The sequence below is a fragment of the Stegostoma tigrinum genome, chromosome 22 (assembly GCF_030684315.1).
Source record: "Stegostoma tigrinum isolate sSteTig4 chromosome 22, sSteTig4.hap1, whole genome shotgun sequence".
Lineage (NCBI taxonomy): Eukaryota > Metazoa > Chordata > Chondrichthyes > Orectolobiformes > Stegostomatidae > Stegostoma > Stegostoma tigrinum.
In genome coordinates, this window is record NC_081375.1 from 53,602,737 (window position 1) to 53,621,716 (window position 18,980).

Consider the following 18,980-nt stretch of genomic DNA (forward strand, 5'->3'; position numbering starts at 1 on the left):
GTGATATGTTCTTTGCTGGATCCACATTGACCCAAGATATCCCTCATTCTGTTGTCAGCACACAGCGTTATCAGCTGCTCTGGTGTCAGCATTGTTCACAGTGATATCCCCTGTACTGGTGTCTACAGTGCACACTGATAATCCCTGCACTAGTATCAGCCCTATTCACAGTGATATCACCTACATATTGTCTGTTCTGTACAGTGACAACCCCCACACAGTACATTATCCTTCACACTGGTGGCAGTATTGTTTTCTGTCACTTCCTCTTGGTGCTACAGAGCAACAGCTTCAACAAGTAATCATACTCTAGCATTTTAACAGTGCTTAATTACCACTAACAGGCATGTCATTTAACTCAATTTGGCCTATCCAAGGTTTAATCTGGAGTAAAGCATTTGTGAAAAAATGAATGGCAATTTGGCAAACTCAGTACAGGGGCACATCACTGGGGTCCGTGGGAACACCAGTACAGGGGATATCACAGGAGACAGCACGTACACCTTTAGAAATCCATGTTTCACGTGTATACTCTCCACTGCCCTTTGTAGTGACTTAGAGATAATGCTGCAATATTTTTCCCTAACGTTTGGAGGTCAGTACTAAAATTGGCATGATGTCACTGATCATTGTGCATGGAACTTGATACATTATCAATTTGTTTACAGTTCCTCATTGAGATATTTCATATGTATGTCTCTTTCTAATTGTTTTGTTATGCTTAAACCACTTCACTGACGAATCAGGCTTACAGGTTTCACATCTCAATACAATCTCTTAAGCTTCTATCAACACCAAGTTCTCAAGTTGATTTGTGATTTCTGTTGTTCTTTTTCATCATCAAGAAAACTTTTGAGATGAGATTTCGCAAATGGAGTTACCTCTCCAGCATCCAGAACTGCCATCTCCTTAAGGTTAAGGATGTACTTTCGGCCAATATTAAAATACCTCAAATTGTTCGCTGCCTTCCACTAACACACCATTCACAGTCCAGTAATATTCAATAACACATTCATGAGAAAACAAGTTCTATTTTCATCTTCTTTAATCTCTGTGCTCTGTAGCTGTTTCCCAAGGTTTTGATCTTGATTGGTGACCTTAGCAGTTGCTCTGTTGGTGCCTGCATCCCAAGTGTACAATCCAGCATCACTTCCATTCAGGTCATGCCGTAGAAAACATATTTGTCACTTGAACCAAAAGCCACTTTTGAAAGATAGGACTGGCTTTGGGTATTGATAATTCACCTTGGAATGTGATCATTCCTCTCTCTTCCAAACAACATCATCCAAGAGTTTCATGAAGGCCACTGGATTTTCTTTCATTTTATGGGAAGTTGTGGCCTGTCGACCTCCTGAATCACAGGTATATATTCTCCTGCATTTTCTCGTTTCAAATTCAGCAACAGAACCCACTTGCTTTACTTCACACTGGGCAGTGGGTCAAAGCAACATATTGCCCTTTCTCCATTCTACACGAACAGCAGACTTCATAAACTCACAGCGCACAGCGGTGGTACTACCTAAGCAGCTTTCTTATTCTGAAGAACTTGTTTGAAAAGTACCGGAGGGGATTACCTTTCAAGGAAGCACTGATTAATTAGTTTTCAATGTCAGAAGTGTAACTTCCACTGTCCTCTGTTTTAAGTTTGTCACTGACCAGCTAAATGATGGATACTTTCGGCTTTGTTTCACATTTGGCAGGAGGTTGAAGTAGATTTGGATCCATACAAAATGGAAACAGGCCTTTCAGTACAACTCGTCCACACCAACCAAACTCCCGATCTGATCTGGTCCCATTTGCTAGCATTTGGCCCATATCCCTCTAAACCCTTCCTATTCATGTCTCCATCCAGATGCCTTTTAAATGCTGTAATTGTTCCCATCTCCACTATGTTCTCTGGGGCTTCATTCCACACATGCAGCACCTTCTGGGTGGAAAAATTGCCCCTTAGGTCTCTTTTAAACCATTAACAGATTATGAGAAGAGAAAAGGAAATGCACTGCAAGAAGGAAAAAAAACACTTTTTGGAATACAGCTGAACCAAAGACTAGAAAAATAGACATCAAGAGCTTAACAGGGGTAAATGTATTTAATTCAATAAAGTAGCGTGGGGTCTCAGGCTGTTGAGCCGAGCACATAGATTGATATGTGCGAGTATGATATCCAGCTATTACCAAGACATTGCTGAAACAGGGGAAGAAATGAAATCTCAACATGAGTAGATTGGATACTTTTATCCATTGTACTGTTGTATCTGATCTGCTAACTTCACAATGCAGGATCATCCTCTTTAGCTTCTTCATCGTTAAGCTATTGACTGAAGTTCATAGCTAAGGCTGCAATTGTCAGGTGATCTCTTGACTGTGCATTACCAACGCTGCACCTGTAGTTGTCACTGTTGAGCAGATTAATTGCGAAGTGTTATCCTGGTTATGTTGTTCTTCAAACACACAATCAATGCGCCCTTCTCTAGCGAAGTTTCTGCATTCAGCTTCTTTACAGCAGCAATTTGCTGCTGTGAGACCTATTTTTCCACACCCCTGGCAGCTTTAAATCTGCATTGATGCTTGTCATTCTGCTGCCATTTTGCGGACTCGTGTGCTCAAACTTAGCTGTTAAGCTTCCTTCTGCGAGCTGCATTGAGACTGTTTCAGCGCCTGTTTTAAGTAAAGTTTCTTTTCAGGCAATAACCTCTTCTTGATTGCTTCACATCTTGAACGACACACCTGTCTGTCTCTGACAGCATCATTTAAATCGTCTTTGAATTTGCAGCATTCTGCCAAGGTCCGTAAAATTGCTGCGAACCGGGAGATAGATTCACCATCATGTTGGCTATGTTTGTGAACCTGAACCTTTCAGCAATCACCGATGGTTTTGGTGAAAAATGACTCTGGAGGATTCCTACTAATTCTGAAGTCTTGGAACCGGGCTTCTCTGGCTGTATCAGACCCCTTAGGAAGTTAGAGGTATTTCCCCTAAATATTCTGGAACACAGGAACAACAATATTTGCTTCAATTTTTATAGCTTGAACAAGTAATGGAACCTCTCTGTGTAGGACTTCCAGCTCTGTGTTAGCATCATATGGTCCCATGGCATCAAACCTCCTGTCATTTAAATTTGGTTTTAAAATACAAAGGGTTTGAGTACCATGAGAATTTTAGCACTGACTCATATTTTCCCATTTAAAACAAGGCATTCCTGAGGCTGCCTATTTCTTTATGAGTCTGTACTCTTATCTCAAAATATTTCCCTTGGTTTAGGGTTTTCATTATTCAGTGTTTTTTCAGGGTGGAGAATGGGGTGAGCTTCTTCTGCACTGTTCACCTCTTCCCAAAAATGACTTTAATTTTGTGAAATGTACCTGTTTCAGTCTTTTGACTTTTTTTTAAAATCAAAGTGCCGCCACGAACTGTAGTGAAGACCATGATTATTTTTATCAGTGAACCAGTGGATTGACCCAGTGGATCGCACAGCAGTTTTTATCCCATTCATGTCGCCAGTTTTCTTCTTGTGTTACATTGTAAGGATAGGAGGCTGAAGTGTTCAACAATATTGGAGTTTTATTACAGCAGGTACTCACTCTACAAGCAGCAAGGTTAGGCTGAGCAGTTTCACTCCTAACTGGCCAATGATGTCGTCATGGTGTCACATGATCAGATTCCAAAAGTGACAGTCCAACATACTTACACAAACACACAACAACCTGGCATCTACCCTCTTGTTCTTCACCTACTGCTTCTCCCCTTCGACATCAGCACATCAACATTATACAGTGCCTTGAGTGTAGTCAGGTACTCTTATGCACTTCACAGCTGTGCATTCAGACAAATTTAATAGCAAAGAAATGTTTGGACAGATGATCAAATGTTTGGCCAAATAGGCAGATTTTAAGTAATACATTGGAAGAGGAGGGAAAAGGGGAGATCCAGAGAAGTTTGAGGAGGGATTGAGAGAACAGTAGGTCTTACAAAACCAGTGCCATTATCTCTGGTTCCCACGAACAACAATGCGTTTCACAATTCATCCCCCTCCCGGATGACTACATGGAGGCTGATCCAGATGCTTTAGGAACCCAGTAACTCAGAGCTGAACTTCTGATCGCCTGTCCTCCCCTTTACCAAGTCTGCCCACTTTCGCCATCTCATCATCTACCTCTGCCCTGTCTCAGAGACTCCCTACTGGAACCATCACCCATAATTTTGTAATTTCCTGACTTTGCAATTACAATGCTCTCCTGTTCAGCATTTCATCTTCCACGCTCCATAAATGGAACTTGATCTAAAAGCTCAGCTGCCTGTATCCAAACTCAGCCCTAAATTTGCAAACCTCTACTGAATTTGGTCCGTCAAAGCGTCAGGTTTAAAATTCTCATCTTTGAGCCCAGCTCCTCAATACCTTGAAGCCTCCATTGAGGTGTAACCACCTCGAGCCCTCCACTATGCTCTGCTCTCCTCCAATTCTGGTTTCTTGCCCGATACCATCACCATAAGGCTGATATCTGGGTCTTCAGCCATTAAGGCCATCAGTTCCAAATTCCCTCCATGAACCTCTGCTTCCTTCTCTCTTCCTTCAGAGCACTTTTTCAGTCAAGTCTTTAGTTATGTACCATAATATCTCCTTCTTTGGTTGGTGCCAATTTCTGTCTGACCCTGACCTTGTTACACGCTCCTGAAACTGCACACTTTCACATGGTCCTGATTTTTAGATTGAATTCAAGATGCTCAGTTTGCTCAGAGCTGGCTCTGCATTAACTGGGTTGCTGTTAGCTTGGTTCATCGTTCTCACAATGGTACATTCAGTGAGCTCTAGTCACCTACCATAACCTTTCGTTGTTAATGCAAACAAATGAAGGAAACTTACCTCCTCCCTATGTATTCTAGACAAGTAGTTGACAAACAGATTCTCTGGGCCAGGAGGCTGCAAGAGATAAACAGCAAAGTTTGGATTCAAGAACATAAGAAATAAGAGCGGGAGGAGGTCATTCAGCTATTTACGCATGCTCAGTCAGAGATCGTGGTTGATCTTCTGCTCCAACACCATCTTCCTGCCCATTCCCACATTCTGTCTGTAATATGTAGAAATTTATCCATCTCAGTTCTGCACATCATTAATGAGCTTACATGACCCACAGGGGCAGAGAGTCCCAAAGATCCACTTTCCTCTATGTGAAAAAGCTTCTCCTTAGCTCAGTGCAAATGACTTGCATCTTATTCTGAATCTATATTCCTGAGACTCAATGGCCCAGCCAGGAGAAGAAACCTCCCGGCATCTATCCTGTCAAATCCTGTAAGAAATGTGTATTTGAGTGAGATCACTTCGTTCTTCTAAACTTCAGAGAATACTGACCCATTCCATCATCTCAGAAAGATAACAAGAACAGCCAATGCTGGAGTCAGAGACAACAGTGTGGAGTTGGAGGAAAACAGCAGGCCAGAAGAGCAGGAAAGCTGATCTTTCAGGTTGGATCCCTACTTCAGAAATAGGGGGTGGGGGGGGGCAAGGGAGCTCAGAAATAGAGAGAGGGAAGGTGGGTCTGGGGAAGGTAGGTGAGGTGGTGATAGGTGAATGCAGGTAGGAGTGGTGGGGATTGGTCAGTGAGGTGGGAGGGATGTATAGGTGGGAGGGAAGGCAGACAGGTTGTGTCAGGTCAAGGAGGCGGGGATGAGAGGGAGGATCGGTTGTGGGATGAGGCCACGGGTGGAGAGATTTTAAAACTAGTAAAATCTACTTTTAGACCATTGGGCTGTGGGCTCCCAAGGTGGAATATGAGGTGCTGCTCCCCCAGTTTGTGACACTGAAGGCAGCGCAGGATGGGCATGTCACCCAGGGAGTGGGAGGGGGAGTTGAAATGGTTCGCGACTGGAAGGTGTTGCCATTTGTTGCAAATAGAGTGCAGGTGCTCTACAAAACGGCCTGAGCCCTCCACTTGGTCTCACCAACATGGAGGAGGCCACATCGGGAGCAGCGGATGCAGTAGATCACGTTGATGGATATGCAGGTGAACTCCCGTCTCATGAGGAAGGTTGGTTTTGTGCCTTGAATGGAGGCGAGGGGGGAGCCGTAGAGGCAGGTGTAACACTTTCTGCGATTGCAGGGAAAGGTGCCTGGGTGGTGGGGGCTAGTGGGGAGTGTGGAGCACGTGGTCCCAACTTGGGTCTACTGCATCCGCTGCTACCGATGTGGCGTCCTCTACGTCAGTGTGACCAAGTGGAGACTCAGGGACTGTTTCGTAGAGCATCTGTGCTCTGTACACAACAAATGATAACATCTTCCAGTCAGGATCCATTTTAACTCCCCCTCCAACCTCCTGGGTGACATGTCCATCCTGGGCCTCCTCCAGCATCACAGTGACACCAACTGGAAAGTGGAGGAGCAGCACTTCATATTCCATCTCGGGACCCTACAACCCAATGGCCTAAATGTGGATTTCACCGGTTTTAAAATCTCCCCACCCCCCACGTCATCCCATGACCAACCATCCCTCACATCCCCACGTCCTTGACCTGACAACACCTGTCCAAATTCTCTCCCACCTATCTGCTCCTCCCATCTCACTGACCAATCCCCACCACTCCCTATTTGCACTCACCTATCACCATCCCACCTACCTTCCCCAGCCACACCCCTCCCCTCTCTATTTACTTCTGAGCTCCCTTCCCCCTCCCCATTTCTGAAGAAGGATCCTGATGCGAAACGTCAACTTTCCTGTTCCTCTGATGCTGACTGGCCTGCTGTTTTCCTCCAGCTCCACACTGTGTTTGTCCCATTCTATAATCTCTTCCTTTTGCCTTAGGTAGGGAGACCACCAAACACCTTACATCAAATGTGGCCTCACCGAGGCTCTGCATGGCTCAGAAGTATTTTTACACTTATATTCAAATCCTCTCAAATTAAGAACCAACACACCATCTGCCCTCTCATTTGCTTACTGTTCATTTTCAATGGCTCATAAACAAGGTCACCCAGGTCCCTTTGAAGTATGACATTTCTCAGCAACTATTTAAGAAATTAATCCCATATTTGGGGATATAGAACATTATTTTTAACACTTCTAAATTCATCTTCTTTTCCTGATGACATGGTGGGTTACCACCGACCAACAGGGTCGTGATTTTTGACCTTGTAGGTGGTTCCCCAAGGGAAAGTGACTTCAGCATTACAGACCTGCAAGCCTATTCAAGAAGCATTTATCAAAACTAGAATGCCTTGCTGGAGGCTGTTTCTTGCTTGTCACAGCAAACAATCCCACCCCAGCTCTTTACAGATACTTTCAAGAACTCTTCCCCCCACCCCGGCAAACCTAAATTTAATCAAATCAAACAAAAATAAGAGCAGGACCTTAGGGGCACCAAAACCCTTAATTCCAAATTTTAAAGGAAGCGGAGAAGAGATTTAAACTAAAATGCTGTTCACATCTAAATATGTTGTGCTAAGAATAAACAAGTGCAACTAATCAAACAAAAATAAAGCAGCTCAATGGGCAGCACGGTGGTTCAGTGGTTAGCACTGCAGCCTCACAGCGCCAGGGACCCGGGTTCAATTCCAGCCTCAGGTAACTGTCTGTGTGGAGTTTGCACATTCTCCCCGAGTCTGTGTGGGTTTCCTCCAGGTGCTCCGGTTTCCTCCCACAGTCCAAAGGTGTGCGGGCTAGGTGGATCGGCCATGCTAAATTGCCTGTAGTGTTCAGGGGTGTGTGGCTTATAGGGGGATGGGTCTGGGTGGGATGCTTCAAGGGGTGGTGTGGACTTGCTGGGCCGAAGGGTCTGTTTCCACACTGTAGGGAATCTAATCTAAATGGGGGCACCGTAACTCCAAGCAAATTTGGGAGTCAAATCAAGATGTCATTTATGTATACATCCAAATAGTCCTTTTGTAAAACGAGAAATCAAACTGAACTGAATTAAAGAATCAAACAGCCCTGTAACTGGAAAAAAAAGAATTAGAGGATCAATTCAGAATGTATTTTATAAGGGAGATTACACATCCCGGTTCCCGCCATGTCAATCAGTCAAGAAAAGGTGTCAAATGTGCCTGTGAACGACACGCATCTAAGGATTTATTTAAAAAATTTGTTCGGGTGCGTCATGTTAAATCTCCAGAGAAGGAGGAACTTGAATCAGAAGCTGCTGATTCAGAGGCAGAGGCACTAACATTGTGCCACAGAACCCCAAGAGTCCCTTCACATTATGAACAAGTGGTCACTAGTCCTCAGAGGGATGGGTGAGCTACAGGACTATTGGCCCACAGAGAAAATGTTTTTTAGTCAACCTATGTAGAGATGTTATTACACATCTCTGGAACAAGTGGGACTTGAACCTAGACCTCCTGGTCCAGAGGTACGCATCATAAACACCCTGGGAGCCCCTCCCATAATTAACTAATCAATATTAAACACTTGTTTAACTTGTTACCTTCAACATATTAGATATGAGCAGAACCTAAGATATTAACATGAAGTAGACCAAACTAGTGCTCAATTACCTTCAACTGCGAGTTAGGGATGAGGAACAGAAAGAGACCGCTCAGCTAGTTCTACTAAGTTTATAAAACTACCTCTTCACCATAGATCAGCTACCTGCTGGTACTCGGCGTCAGAACTCAAGGGAAAAAAACACTGGTCACGCAGGTGAAGGTAAATGTCATAGTGACAGCTTTTCTTCCAGCATGATCAGAGGGTTAATGAGAAAGGGCATGGGGACAGAACTTTCCTGGCCTGGTCTGGTCCCTGAGTCAGAGACAATAGTCACCAGCCAAAATGGTTTCATACAAAGCTTGACAATGCGCATGCTGGAAGCGCTGAGACAATAATGAGGAAAAAGATCACAGCAGGGGCTTGTGCCAAGTGTCCTACCTCTGCATCATCCATGGCCGTGCTTGTTGTGGTCCCATCCACAGATGGGCTCAGGCTGGTGGAGGCATCATGGTCCAGGGTAGCGATGAGGACCTGGGCAGCCACCTCCACCAGGGGCTCCCGGTAGTCAGAAAACAGCAGGTGGTTGTACGGAATACCATATCCCACAGGGTCATATGCACACACAATGTTCAACAGTGACGTAAACAGCGGCAGTGCATGCCTGAAAGACAGCAATCAACCACGAGTGAGTTAGAGTTTATGGAATAACTAACCATAGAAATAGTGAGTGTCTAAGTGAGCACTGGTGCAACATACCAGAAGAAAGCAAGACGTACTGAGCGCTGATTCTGGAGGGTCAGTAGCAAACATGGACCGCACAGAGTCTGAGAGGGTCAAAGATCAGACAGTGACCACAAAGTGCAGACTGGCTGGGTCAAAATCGATAGCTATCATTAACTGCTAACAAGATAATGTATGGTGACAATTTCAGCTCCCATTAGAGTCAAGAAGTAACACTATCCCACTAATAACCTGGTCAGCAATTCTCAGACCTCAGACAGTAATGAATCAGACAAGGACAAAGGGACGAGATGTCAGGAGGAGAGATAAGGTAACGGCCCTTAATAGCAAGGCAGCATTTGGCCAACTGAGGCATCAAGAGGCCTTGGCAAAACAGAGGTGGGTACAGGCTCAGGGGGAAAACTCTCCTGTGGATACAGTCAAACCCAAAACCAGGAACAAGATGGTTCTGTCAGACATTAGTCATTGTAACAGCAGTACAGGTCCTTGGCCCAGCCACATTTTTTATTTGTTTACAAGATGTGGACGTCACAGTGAATGCCAGCACTTGATAACTGGAGGAGCAGCACCTCATATTCCGCCATGGGAGCCTACAGCACAATGGCCTAACCATGGACTTCAGCAGTTTCAAAATCTCCCCACCACCGGCCTCGTCTCATGACCAACCGTCCCTCTCATCCCCGCCTCGTTGACCTGACACAACCTGTCCCATCTTCTCTCCCACCTCACTGACCAATCCCCACCACCTCCTACTCGCACTCACCTATCACCAACCCATCTATCTTGCCCAGCCCCACCCCCTCCTATTTATTTCTGAGCTCCCTTCCCCCTCCCCATTTCTGAAGAGTCCTGAACTGAAAGGTCAACTTTCCTGCTCCTCTGATGCTCAGATCAACCTGTCTCTGCCTCCCTAACCCGTTCTTCCTCTCACCCATCCCTTCCTCCCACCCCAAGCCGCACCTCCATTTCCTACCTACTAACATCATCCCACCTCCTTGGCCTGTCCGTCTTCCCTGGGCTGACCTATCCCCTCCCTACCTCCCCACCTATACTCTCCTCTCTACCTATCTTCTTTTCTCTCCATCTTCGGTCCGCCTCCCCCTCTCTCCCTATTTATTCCAGAAACCTCACCCCACCCCACTCTCTGATGAAGGGTCTAGGCCCGAAACGTCAGCTTTTGTGCTCCCGAGATGCTGCTTGGCCTGCTGTGTTCATCCAGCTCCACACTTTGTTATCGTGGATTCTCCAGAATCTGCAGTTCCCATTATCTCTGCTGTGTTCCTCCACTGTGTTATCTCCGACTCCAACATCTGCAGTTCTCACTGCCTCTGACTTGATCTACTGCAACGTAATTTTTTTCTATAATCTGTTTATCTGATTGAAACGTTTATGCTTTTAACTATGTCTTATTTCTAACTTATAATATGTATCACTGTAAGGCAATGCAACATTTTTCTTCCTTATCCCTCTGTTTGTATCTAAGATTGTACCTAAATACTTTGTACCCAAAATGGCACCATGACAGGCTGTTCACTGTACTCCTGTGCTTCTAATTCTATTACACATCCCTAATTTCCCTCAAGACAGTGGTAGTAAACTTGTTTAATTGCTGCATTCCATGAAAGTACAAACATGGCTCTAGTTTAACGTCACATCTAACTGATGGCACCTCCAAACAGTGCAGCACTTTGGCTGTACAGCACCAGTGCGTCCACTGGGATGATGGGCTTAAATCTTGTGAAGGCAAGACAGCCATGGCCAACTTCCCAAAAACTCCAAGTGGAGTAGACTCTGGAGGAAGTCAGCATCACCTCCTAATTTGGGCTGGAACTGGGAAACCATTATCAAGCTCAGAACACTCACTTCCTGAACAATCAGATGTGCAACTCCTCTCCCTGCCAATCTGAAAAACATGGATGGGATCACCAGAGAACAGCACGGTGGCTCAGTAGTCAGTACTGCAGCCTCACAGCGCCAGGGACCCAGGTTCGATTCCAGCCTCGGGCGGCTCTCTGTGTTGAGTTTGCACATTCTCCCCGTGTCTGCATCGGTTTCCTCCAGGTGCTCTAGTTTCCTCCCACAGTCCAAAGCTTGGCCATGCTAAATTGCCCATAGTGTCTAGGGTGGGAAACGCAGGGTAAGGTAAGGGATGGGTCTGGGTGGGATGGGCCGAATGGCCTGCTTCCACACTGTAGAGATTCTATAATAGTATGGCTTCAAGAAAGGGATTGAGAGAGATAGAGGGAGGGTAGTAGTGCTGTACCTAACAAGAGAAAAAAAGAGAATCCCACAGCAGCCAGGAATATCACAGCAGCCTCACAGCTTTTTGAATAGCTCCTTCTCCTACCTGGGCCTCACCTGTTCTCTGTTGAGCAGAAGAACTGGACCCAGGGATTAAGAATGTTTCCCTCGGCGGTGGGTGGGAGATACACAGCCTCGGAGAAACAAGTCAGCAGCAGCTTCAGGAGCTCTGTCCTGTGGGAACAACAGACAGGCAGAGTGAGGAAGGGATAGGGCTGCCAAAATTTTAAAACCACAGTAAGCCCAACTTATCCCATCAGCATTCACTAGAGCCCTTACACAGTATTAGAGCACAGTAACAGCCCGTGCGCTGGTGCTTAAACTCCAGAAGCAATTGAACCTCTTCCCACCTTGTCCTGTATTAATCCACACAGTTCTCCCCCCTTGTCAGCACAGGTCTCCCATTCCATGTATATACTCTGCCTCAAACAGTTAACAGGGCAGCAAGAACCATCTTCTGACTAGTGCTGAATTCTGTATTTGATCTGTGAGCAATGATCTTACATTCATGCTTCTTATTCTGGACTCCACAAATGGAAACAGTGTTTCCATATTGAACTTCTTCGTAATAAAGACTTGAAACAGGAAACACCAGGTCTTGCGCTTTCCAAAGGAAAAGAGCCTCCTCAATCCTTCCCAAGAGACCCATCATCTCAATTTTTACAACATCCTTGAAAACCACATTTTTAAATATACATAGATAGAACATAGAAAAGTACAGCACAGTACAGCCCTTCGGCCCACGATGTTGTGCCGTGGAATATTCCTAATCCAAAAATAAAATAACCTAACCTACATTCCCCTCAATTCACTGCTGTCCATGTGCATGTCCAGCAGGCGCTTAAATGTCACTAATGACTCCGCTTCCACGACTACCACTGGTAAGCTATTCGAAGCGCTCACAACTCTGGGTGAAGAGCCTCCCTCTGACGTCTCCTCTATACCTTCCTCCTAACACCTTAAAACTATGACCCCTCGTGGCAGTCAATCCTGCCCTGGGGAAAAGTTTACAACAAATTTTTGCAATCAGGAGGCCAGAACAGAGATGGCTGCGGATATTTTTCACTTTATAAAGGACTCCCTCAAGTTGCAGCAATCCAGAGAATGTGATATCAAATCCCACTGCCGGAATTTCACAAACTAAAACCAGTTTTGCTTTTAAATTTGGTTATGGGATGTGGGCATTGCTGACATTTATTGCCTATCCCTGGAGAAGGTGGTGGTGAGTTGCTTCGTTGAATCACTGCAGTCCATATACAGTAATGCAATTAGGGAAAAAAAATTCCTGCATTGTGACCCAGTGACATTGAAGGAATGTCAATACAGTTCCAAGTCAGGATGGTGGGCGATTTGGAGGGAAATTTGCAGGTGGTGTTCCCAACAATCTGCTTCCTTGTATCTGTATGGCTTAGAAAGGGTGGACGCTGGGAAGTTGTTTACATTAGGCGGGGAGACTAGGGCCCGTGGGCACAGCCTTAGAATTAGAGGGGGTCAATTTAGAACGGAAATGAGGAGACATTTCTTCAGCCAGAGCGTGGTGGGCCTGTGGAATTCATTGCCACGGAGCGCAGTGGAGGACGAGACGTTAAATGTCCACAAGGCAGAGATTGATAAATTCTTGTTCTCACAAGGAAGGAGAGTGCAGGGAAGTGGAGCTGAAATGCCCATCAGCCATGATTAAATGGCAGAGTGGACTCGATGGGCCAAATGGCCTTACTTCCACTCCTATGTCTTATGGTCTTCCCTTGTTCTGCTTGATGGTAGAGGTCACTGATTTGGAAGGTGCTGCCTAAGGAGTCTTGGTGAGTTGCTGCACTGCATCTTATAGATGGTACACCTTGCTCCTACTGAGTGTCAGGGGTGCAGGAAATGAATGTTGTATGTGGTGGATTGAGTTTGAATCAAATGGGCTGTTTTGTTCTGGATGGAGTTGAGTTTCTTGAGTGTTACTGGAGGTGCACCCTCTGGATAGGTGGAGAGTAGTCCATCACACTTCTGATTTGTGTCTTGAAGATGGAGAAGAGGCTTTGGGGAGTCAGAAGAAGAATTACTCAAAAACCAAGTTAGCTAGCAGAACAAGAATTTAGATTTGGGCCCACGTCTTATTTCCAGTTCCCCGCCCCTCCAGCCAAATCCAGTCACGGCCCACTTGGAGCGCTGCCTGCAGGAGATTCCAACACCATGTGGATGTCAGTCACAGTCAAATCAGAGCCACACCTTTACACAGAGCAGGCCACAGCTGGGTCCTCACCTGTTCAGGTCGTGGATGTAGCTGTGAGGTGGAGAATGGGCAAATCCCACCCCAGCCTCCCAGATGTACTCACAGCTGTCAATACAATGAAGGTCCTCAGCAGTCTCCTGATGGGGATAAATAAGATCAGTTAGCAAGCAGTGAAATCCAGCACACTATAGTCTCCCTCCATCCACTATCATCTGATGAAGGGTCTAGGCCCGAAACGTCAGCTTTTGTGCTCCTGAGATGCTGCTTGGCCTGCTGTGTTCATCCAGCTTCACACTTTATTATCTTGGATTCTCCAGCATCTGCAGTTCCCATTATCATTAATCAGAAATGTGTTGGGTTCAGCAAACAGTGAGGTATACTGTGCCAGGAATGGGGTTTTTAAAATCACACCAGGCACACACTGACAGCATCAAATACCAGACACAAAGTGTTAGATACTGAGCAAATCTTCCTTTACACTGTCCCCAAACACACTCCGGACAGACACAGCTCGGGGTTAGATACACAGTAAACCTTACTCTATACTGTCCCCGTCAAACACTCCCAGGTCAGTGACAGCACAGGGTTAGTTACAACGTAAAGCTCTCTCTACGTTGTCCCCACCAAAGGCATTCAGTGTCAGGATTTGCTAATGACAGCAAGAGAGTTCACTTTTCAGAGGACCTAGATGTGGCTGCTGGGAGAGCAGAATCTCTCCCAGTGGGCAAGTGGCCTGCTTCATCATTTTCAGCCCGTCAAAGGAAAAGTTAGTGGTCAGCAGACATGAGTGCATCCATCCACAGACAGACAGCGCATTGGTGAGAGGAAGAATAAGCAGACTGTTACAATGCTGTAGTGAGCTGACTCTTAAAGCATGACAATAGGACACCGCACGCACTACCTACCACTCTCATTCGCACTCCAACTTCAAAAAAGTATGCTGGCAAAATATCATTTCAGGCTGAAATCATAGAGGTAATGAATGGCATGAAAATTGATAAATAGAATGTGCTACAAAGTGTTCAGAGTGGGTGTTTGCAGTTTGCTGAAGAAAGTGGAGCTGGAGACAGTGGAAGGATTGTTAGAATCTTCACAAGATACAGGGGAGGAACCAGAGGATTGGAAATTGGCAAATGTGACATTCTAATTCACGTAAGGTCTTACCTAGTAAGCACAGGTCAATCAGTTTAACAACAGTGGTGGGTACGGTTCAAGTAACAATCATCTTGAGAAAAGTATCAAGAGATTTCTAGAGAAGTCCGAGTTAATTTAGGAGCCAGACAAATTTGTAAAGGCAAATCTTGCATATTTAATTGAATTGAAATGCTTAATGAAGCCATAGAAAAAATAGATGAAGAGAATGTGGTGAATATGGCTTTTAAGGAAATGTTTGACAAATTTCCACAGAAGAGGATGGTTCGCAAAATTGAAGCTCAAAATCAGGAGGGTCAGTGTCCAATGCAATAAAATATTGGTTATCAGAGGGAAAACATGGCAGTTGTACTTGCAGGAGAGTGGTGTCCAGTGAGGCTCTCAAAGGGTCGGTGCTAGCATCACTGCTGTTTTGATATAAATAAATGACTTGGGTAGTGGAATATCAGGCAAAATTTCAATGTGTATTGAGACACCAAACTCAGAAAGGAGGATGATTTTAACTGACTGTAACAGGACACAACGGACCTGGATAATGAACAGGCAAGTGGCTGATTGAATTGACTACATGGAAATGCAGGTTGATGCATTGGAAAAGAGATAGAGTGAGGCACAACAGACTTAATGGCACAAGTGTGAAGGACAGAAGGATGTGAGTGGTCATGTGCATTAACATTTACAAGTGAGGGGACATATTGAAAAAGCGATTAGCCATTAGCACTGCTGCCTCACAATGCCAGGGACACGGGCTCAAGTCCAGCCTTGGGCAGCTGTCTGTGTGGTGTTTGCACATTCTCCCTCTGTGTGGGTTTCCTCCCACAGTCTAAAGATGTTCGGGTTAGGCGGATTGGCCATGCTACATTCCCCGTAGTGTCCAGGGATGTGTAGATTAGGTGGGTTATAGGGGGATGGGTCTGGGTGGAGTTGCTCAGAATGTTGGTGTGGACTTGTTGGGCCGAAAGGCCTGTTTCCACACTGTAGGGATTCTATGAATCAAACTGAGAGAAATCTTGGGCTTTGTAAATAGAGGAATATTGGGTGGGAATATCAGAGCAGGAGTGGGCTCTTCAAGCTTGCTGTATCATTCTAGATCATAGTTAATTATCTACATCAAACCTATATTCCCATTCCGTCTCCATATCCTTTAATAGCATTCATCGTTAGAAATCTACCACTCTCTGTGCAAAAGCAAGGAAATTACTTTGAATTTTTTACAGCTCGGAGTAGGCCAAACTAAAACACTGCATCTCACTCTAGTTGCGACAATTTAAGAAGATCCTTACAAGGGTGGAGAGGAGATTTGTTAGAGCCGCTCCAGGTCTGGGTTGTTCTACTTGGAGCAGAGGAACTGAGGGATGAGTTGATAGACTTGTACAAGATTATGACAGGTTTAAGTAAAAGAAATGTTTCCATTTGTTGACACAAACATGAAGTTTGGGGCAAGAGAAATAAGTGATGTGAAGAAGAATGTTTTCTTTAAACAGTGTGCATGGGAATGACCCGTGACACTTGACTTACAAGTTAGTGTAAGTGAAGACTAGTAATGATTTTGAAAGGAAATTGAGAACTGAACGAACCATGGATGATGGAAATCAGAAACAAAAACAGAAGTGGCTGCAAAAGCTCAGCAGGTTCAGCAACATTTGTGGAAAGAATTTAGAGTTGATGTTTGCCAGTCCAGAGATGCCTCTTCAGAACAGACCCGAAACTTTAACTCTCATGGTTTTCCACAAATGTCACCAGACCTGCTGAGCTTCCCCAGCTATTTGAGATGAAGACTGTTCCATTCTCCAGCATTAACATCCCTAACCTGGACAAATGCAAGAGTAACTCCCGATAATTAAGTGGCAAGAAGTTGCCGTGAGTGTCTTACCGGCCCAGACTTCCTGTGACTCTGGACGGTGAAGTCAGGGCAGAAGAGAAGGTCAGCGATGGCCAGTAAGAGGGATTCAGCGAGAGGCCGGGCATTCTCATCATCTCCTTCCTCAGCCTGAGTACGAATGGAGAGATCAGATAAACATCCATTACAGACTGCAACACAAGCTCTTCCCCATTGCCTTCATGAGCACAGCCATAAACTTCCCATCTGTTCAAGGACAAGCAATGGGCCACGACTTCCAGCACAGTCCACGGCAATTTGGTATATATTCTAATTGGCTCCCAAATAAAGCAATGATGATTATACCTCAGATATATGGTATTGACTGGAAATGTTTTGTGATGCCCTCACATTCATGTTTTCCTTTCTCTTTCTTCTGACAATACAAACTAAATATTCTCGGAGGCTGTGGAAGCGCAATCACTGAATGTGCTCAAGACAGACATTGAGAGATTTCTGGCTACTGCAGGCTACTTTCCCTTCTTAGACAATCCCTCAGAGCTCTCTTCCACAGTTCAAGGTTGGACTGCATGCCCTCCTGATGGAGAGGGTGTTTGAAGAGGTGGTGGATGGGATGCTCAGGTTTCTACAAAGCTGCTTCTGCTGTTTACATTTGACTTCCTTCTGGGCCTGTCAGAAAAAAGACACAGCAGATAACTGAATATTGGAGCAGGCTTGATGGGCTGAATGGCCTAACTCCTATGCACTAAAATACATGAACTTGGCCAAGATCCTAGTTATCATCCTACTATTTGGTGGGAATGTTCCCCTGCCCCTTAGAGAACTCAGCACTGACCTCTGATGAAGGCCACGTATATAACCCTGAGATCATCACTTCCCGAAACCCGCCAAAACACTTAGATTTTCAGTTCACATTCAATTTGACGTTAATGTGAGTCTTTGGAAAGTGGCCATAGTTCAGCTTTTTGACACTTATAAAAGTTAGTCAGAGATACTGGTATTTGAAATCTTTATCAGGTTCCCAGGAACCTCTACTTGAGGGAAGGAGAGACATTTGCAGCATCTTTATTGATAGTTTTCAATGTTACAGACATAAGTTAAGTTCAGAAATGGCTTTTATGCAGCTATTTGCATAAGTCCCTATGGCCTTTTCAGAAACAGGTTTGTTTTAGTAACTATGGATCATAAACCTCACTTCTTATTTCCTTAGATAACACGGTGTGGAGCTGGATGAACACAGCAGGCCAAGCAGCATCAGAGGAGCAGGAAAGCTGCAGTTTCGGGTCTGGACCCTTCATCAGAGATTTATTTCCTTGAAAGCTTTACTGGTTTTTTTCTCCAAATGTAACTAATTTTCTGCAGACAGCACATGGCTTACAGCATACACTAAAAGGTTGATGTCATTTCCAAAAACAAACCTCATCAATGCCGAAAAACGTTGACACAGTTCGGTTTCTGCCAGTTTTTCCTCATAGTTCTTAAACATTAATATGTATGTGCAATATGTGGATATTGTATTCCTCTACTCCCATAACTGAATGGAAGAAAAAGGGGAGGAGGCAATGGCATCGTGGCAATTTCAGCAGACTACTAATCCAGAATCCTAAGTTAATATTCATGGGACACGGGACATTGACACCATGGCAGACGGTGCAATTTGAATTCAGTAATAAACAAAGGCAATGGTGACTATGTAATCACATCAGATTGTGGATTGTTATAACGACCCATCTGGTTTCCCAACATCCTTTAGGGAAGGAAATCTGTCTTTCTTACCTGCTCTGGCTCACATGTGACTCCAGACCCATGGCAATGTGGCAATGTGGCTAACAATGGCAGTGTCAGTGTCAGAGTTCAGATACACTCCAGCTATGTTTTCAAACCGTGCAGGATGTGTGCTTTTTGGGATTTGGTCTCTGAACAAGTAGGGATGGGCACTGAACCCAGGCCTTGCAAACACAATCCACATCCCACGAAAGAATGTATATGTGCTTTTCACGACCATTGGATAATTCAGTGCTTCGCAACTTGTGAAGTACTTTTTGAAATAAAAACATGCTGGAGAAACTCAGCAGATCTTGCAGCATCTGTGGAGAGAGAAACAGAGTTAATGTTTCATATTGATGGTCCTTTGTCTATTTTTCTGTCCACAGTTGCTGCTGACCTGCTGGGTATTTCAGATTTAGCAACAGCTGCAACATTTTGCTCAAATGCTTTTTTTGAAATGCAGTCACAGCTTCTTGATGTGGACCATTTGGTGACTGAGAATATCCAACAATCCGACAGGCTCCACCCTTAACATGGCAAGACT

General features: G+C 44.9%; 1 protein-coding gene across 1 annotated transcript in view; it reads right to left on the minus strand.

Moving 5' to 3' along the window:
- LOC125463600 (protein HID1) overlaps nucleotides 1-18,980 on the minus strand; it is a 113,900-nt gene that overhangs the window by 60,209 nt on the left and 34,711 nt on the right. The window contains exons 8-12 of the mRNA XM_059653560.1: nucleotides 16,703-16,819; nucleotides 13,708-13,814; nucleotides 11,514-11,630; nucleotides 8,853-9,075; nucleotides 4,862-4,918 (exon numbers count right to left, since the gene is read on the minus strand). Of these exons, the coding sequence (XP_059509543.1) occupies nucleotides 4,862-4,918; nucleotides 8,853-9,075; nucleotides 11,514-11,630; nucleotides 13,708-13,814; nucleotides 16,703-16,819 (621 nt within the window). The remainder of the gene's footprint in view (nucleotides 1-4,861; nucleotides 4,919-8,852; nucleotides 9,076-11,513; nucleotides 11,631-13,707; nucleotides 13,815-16,702; nucleotides 16,820-18,980) is intronic.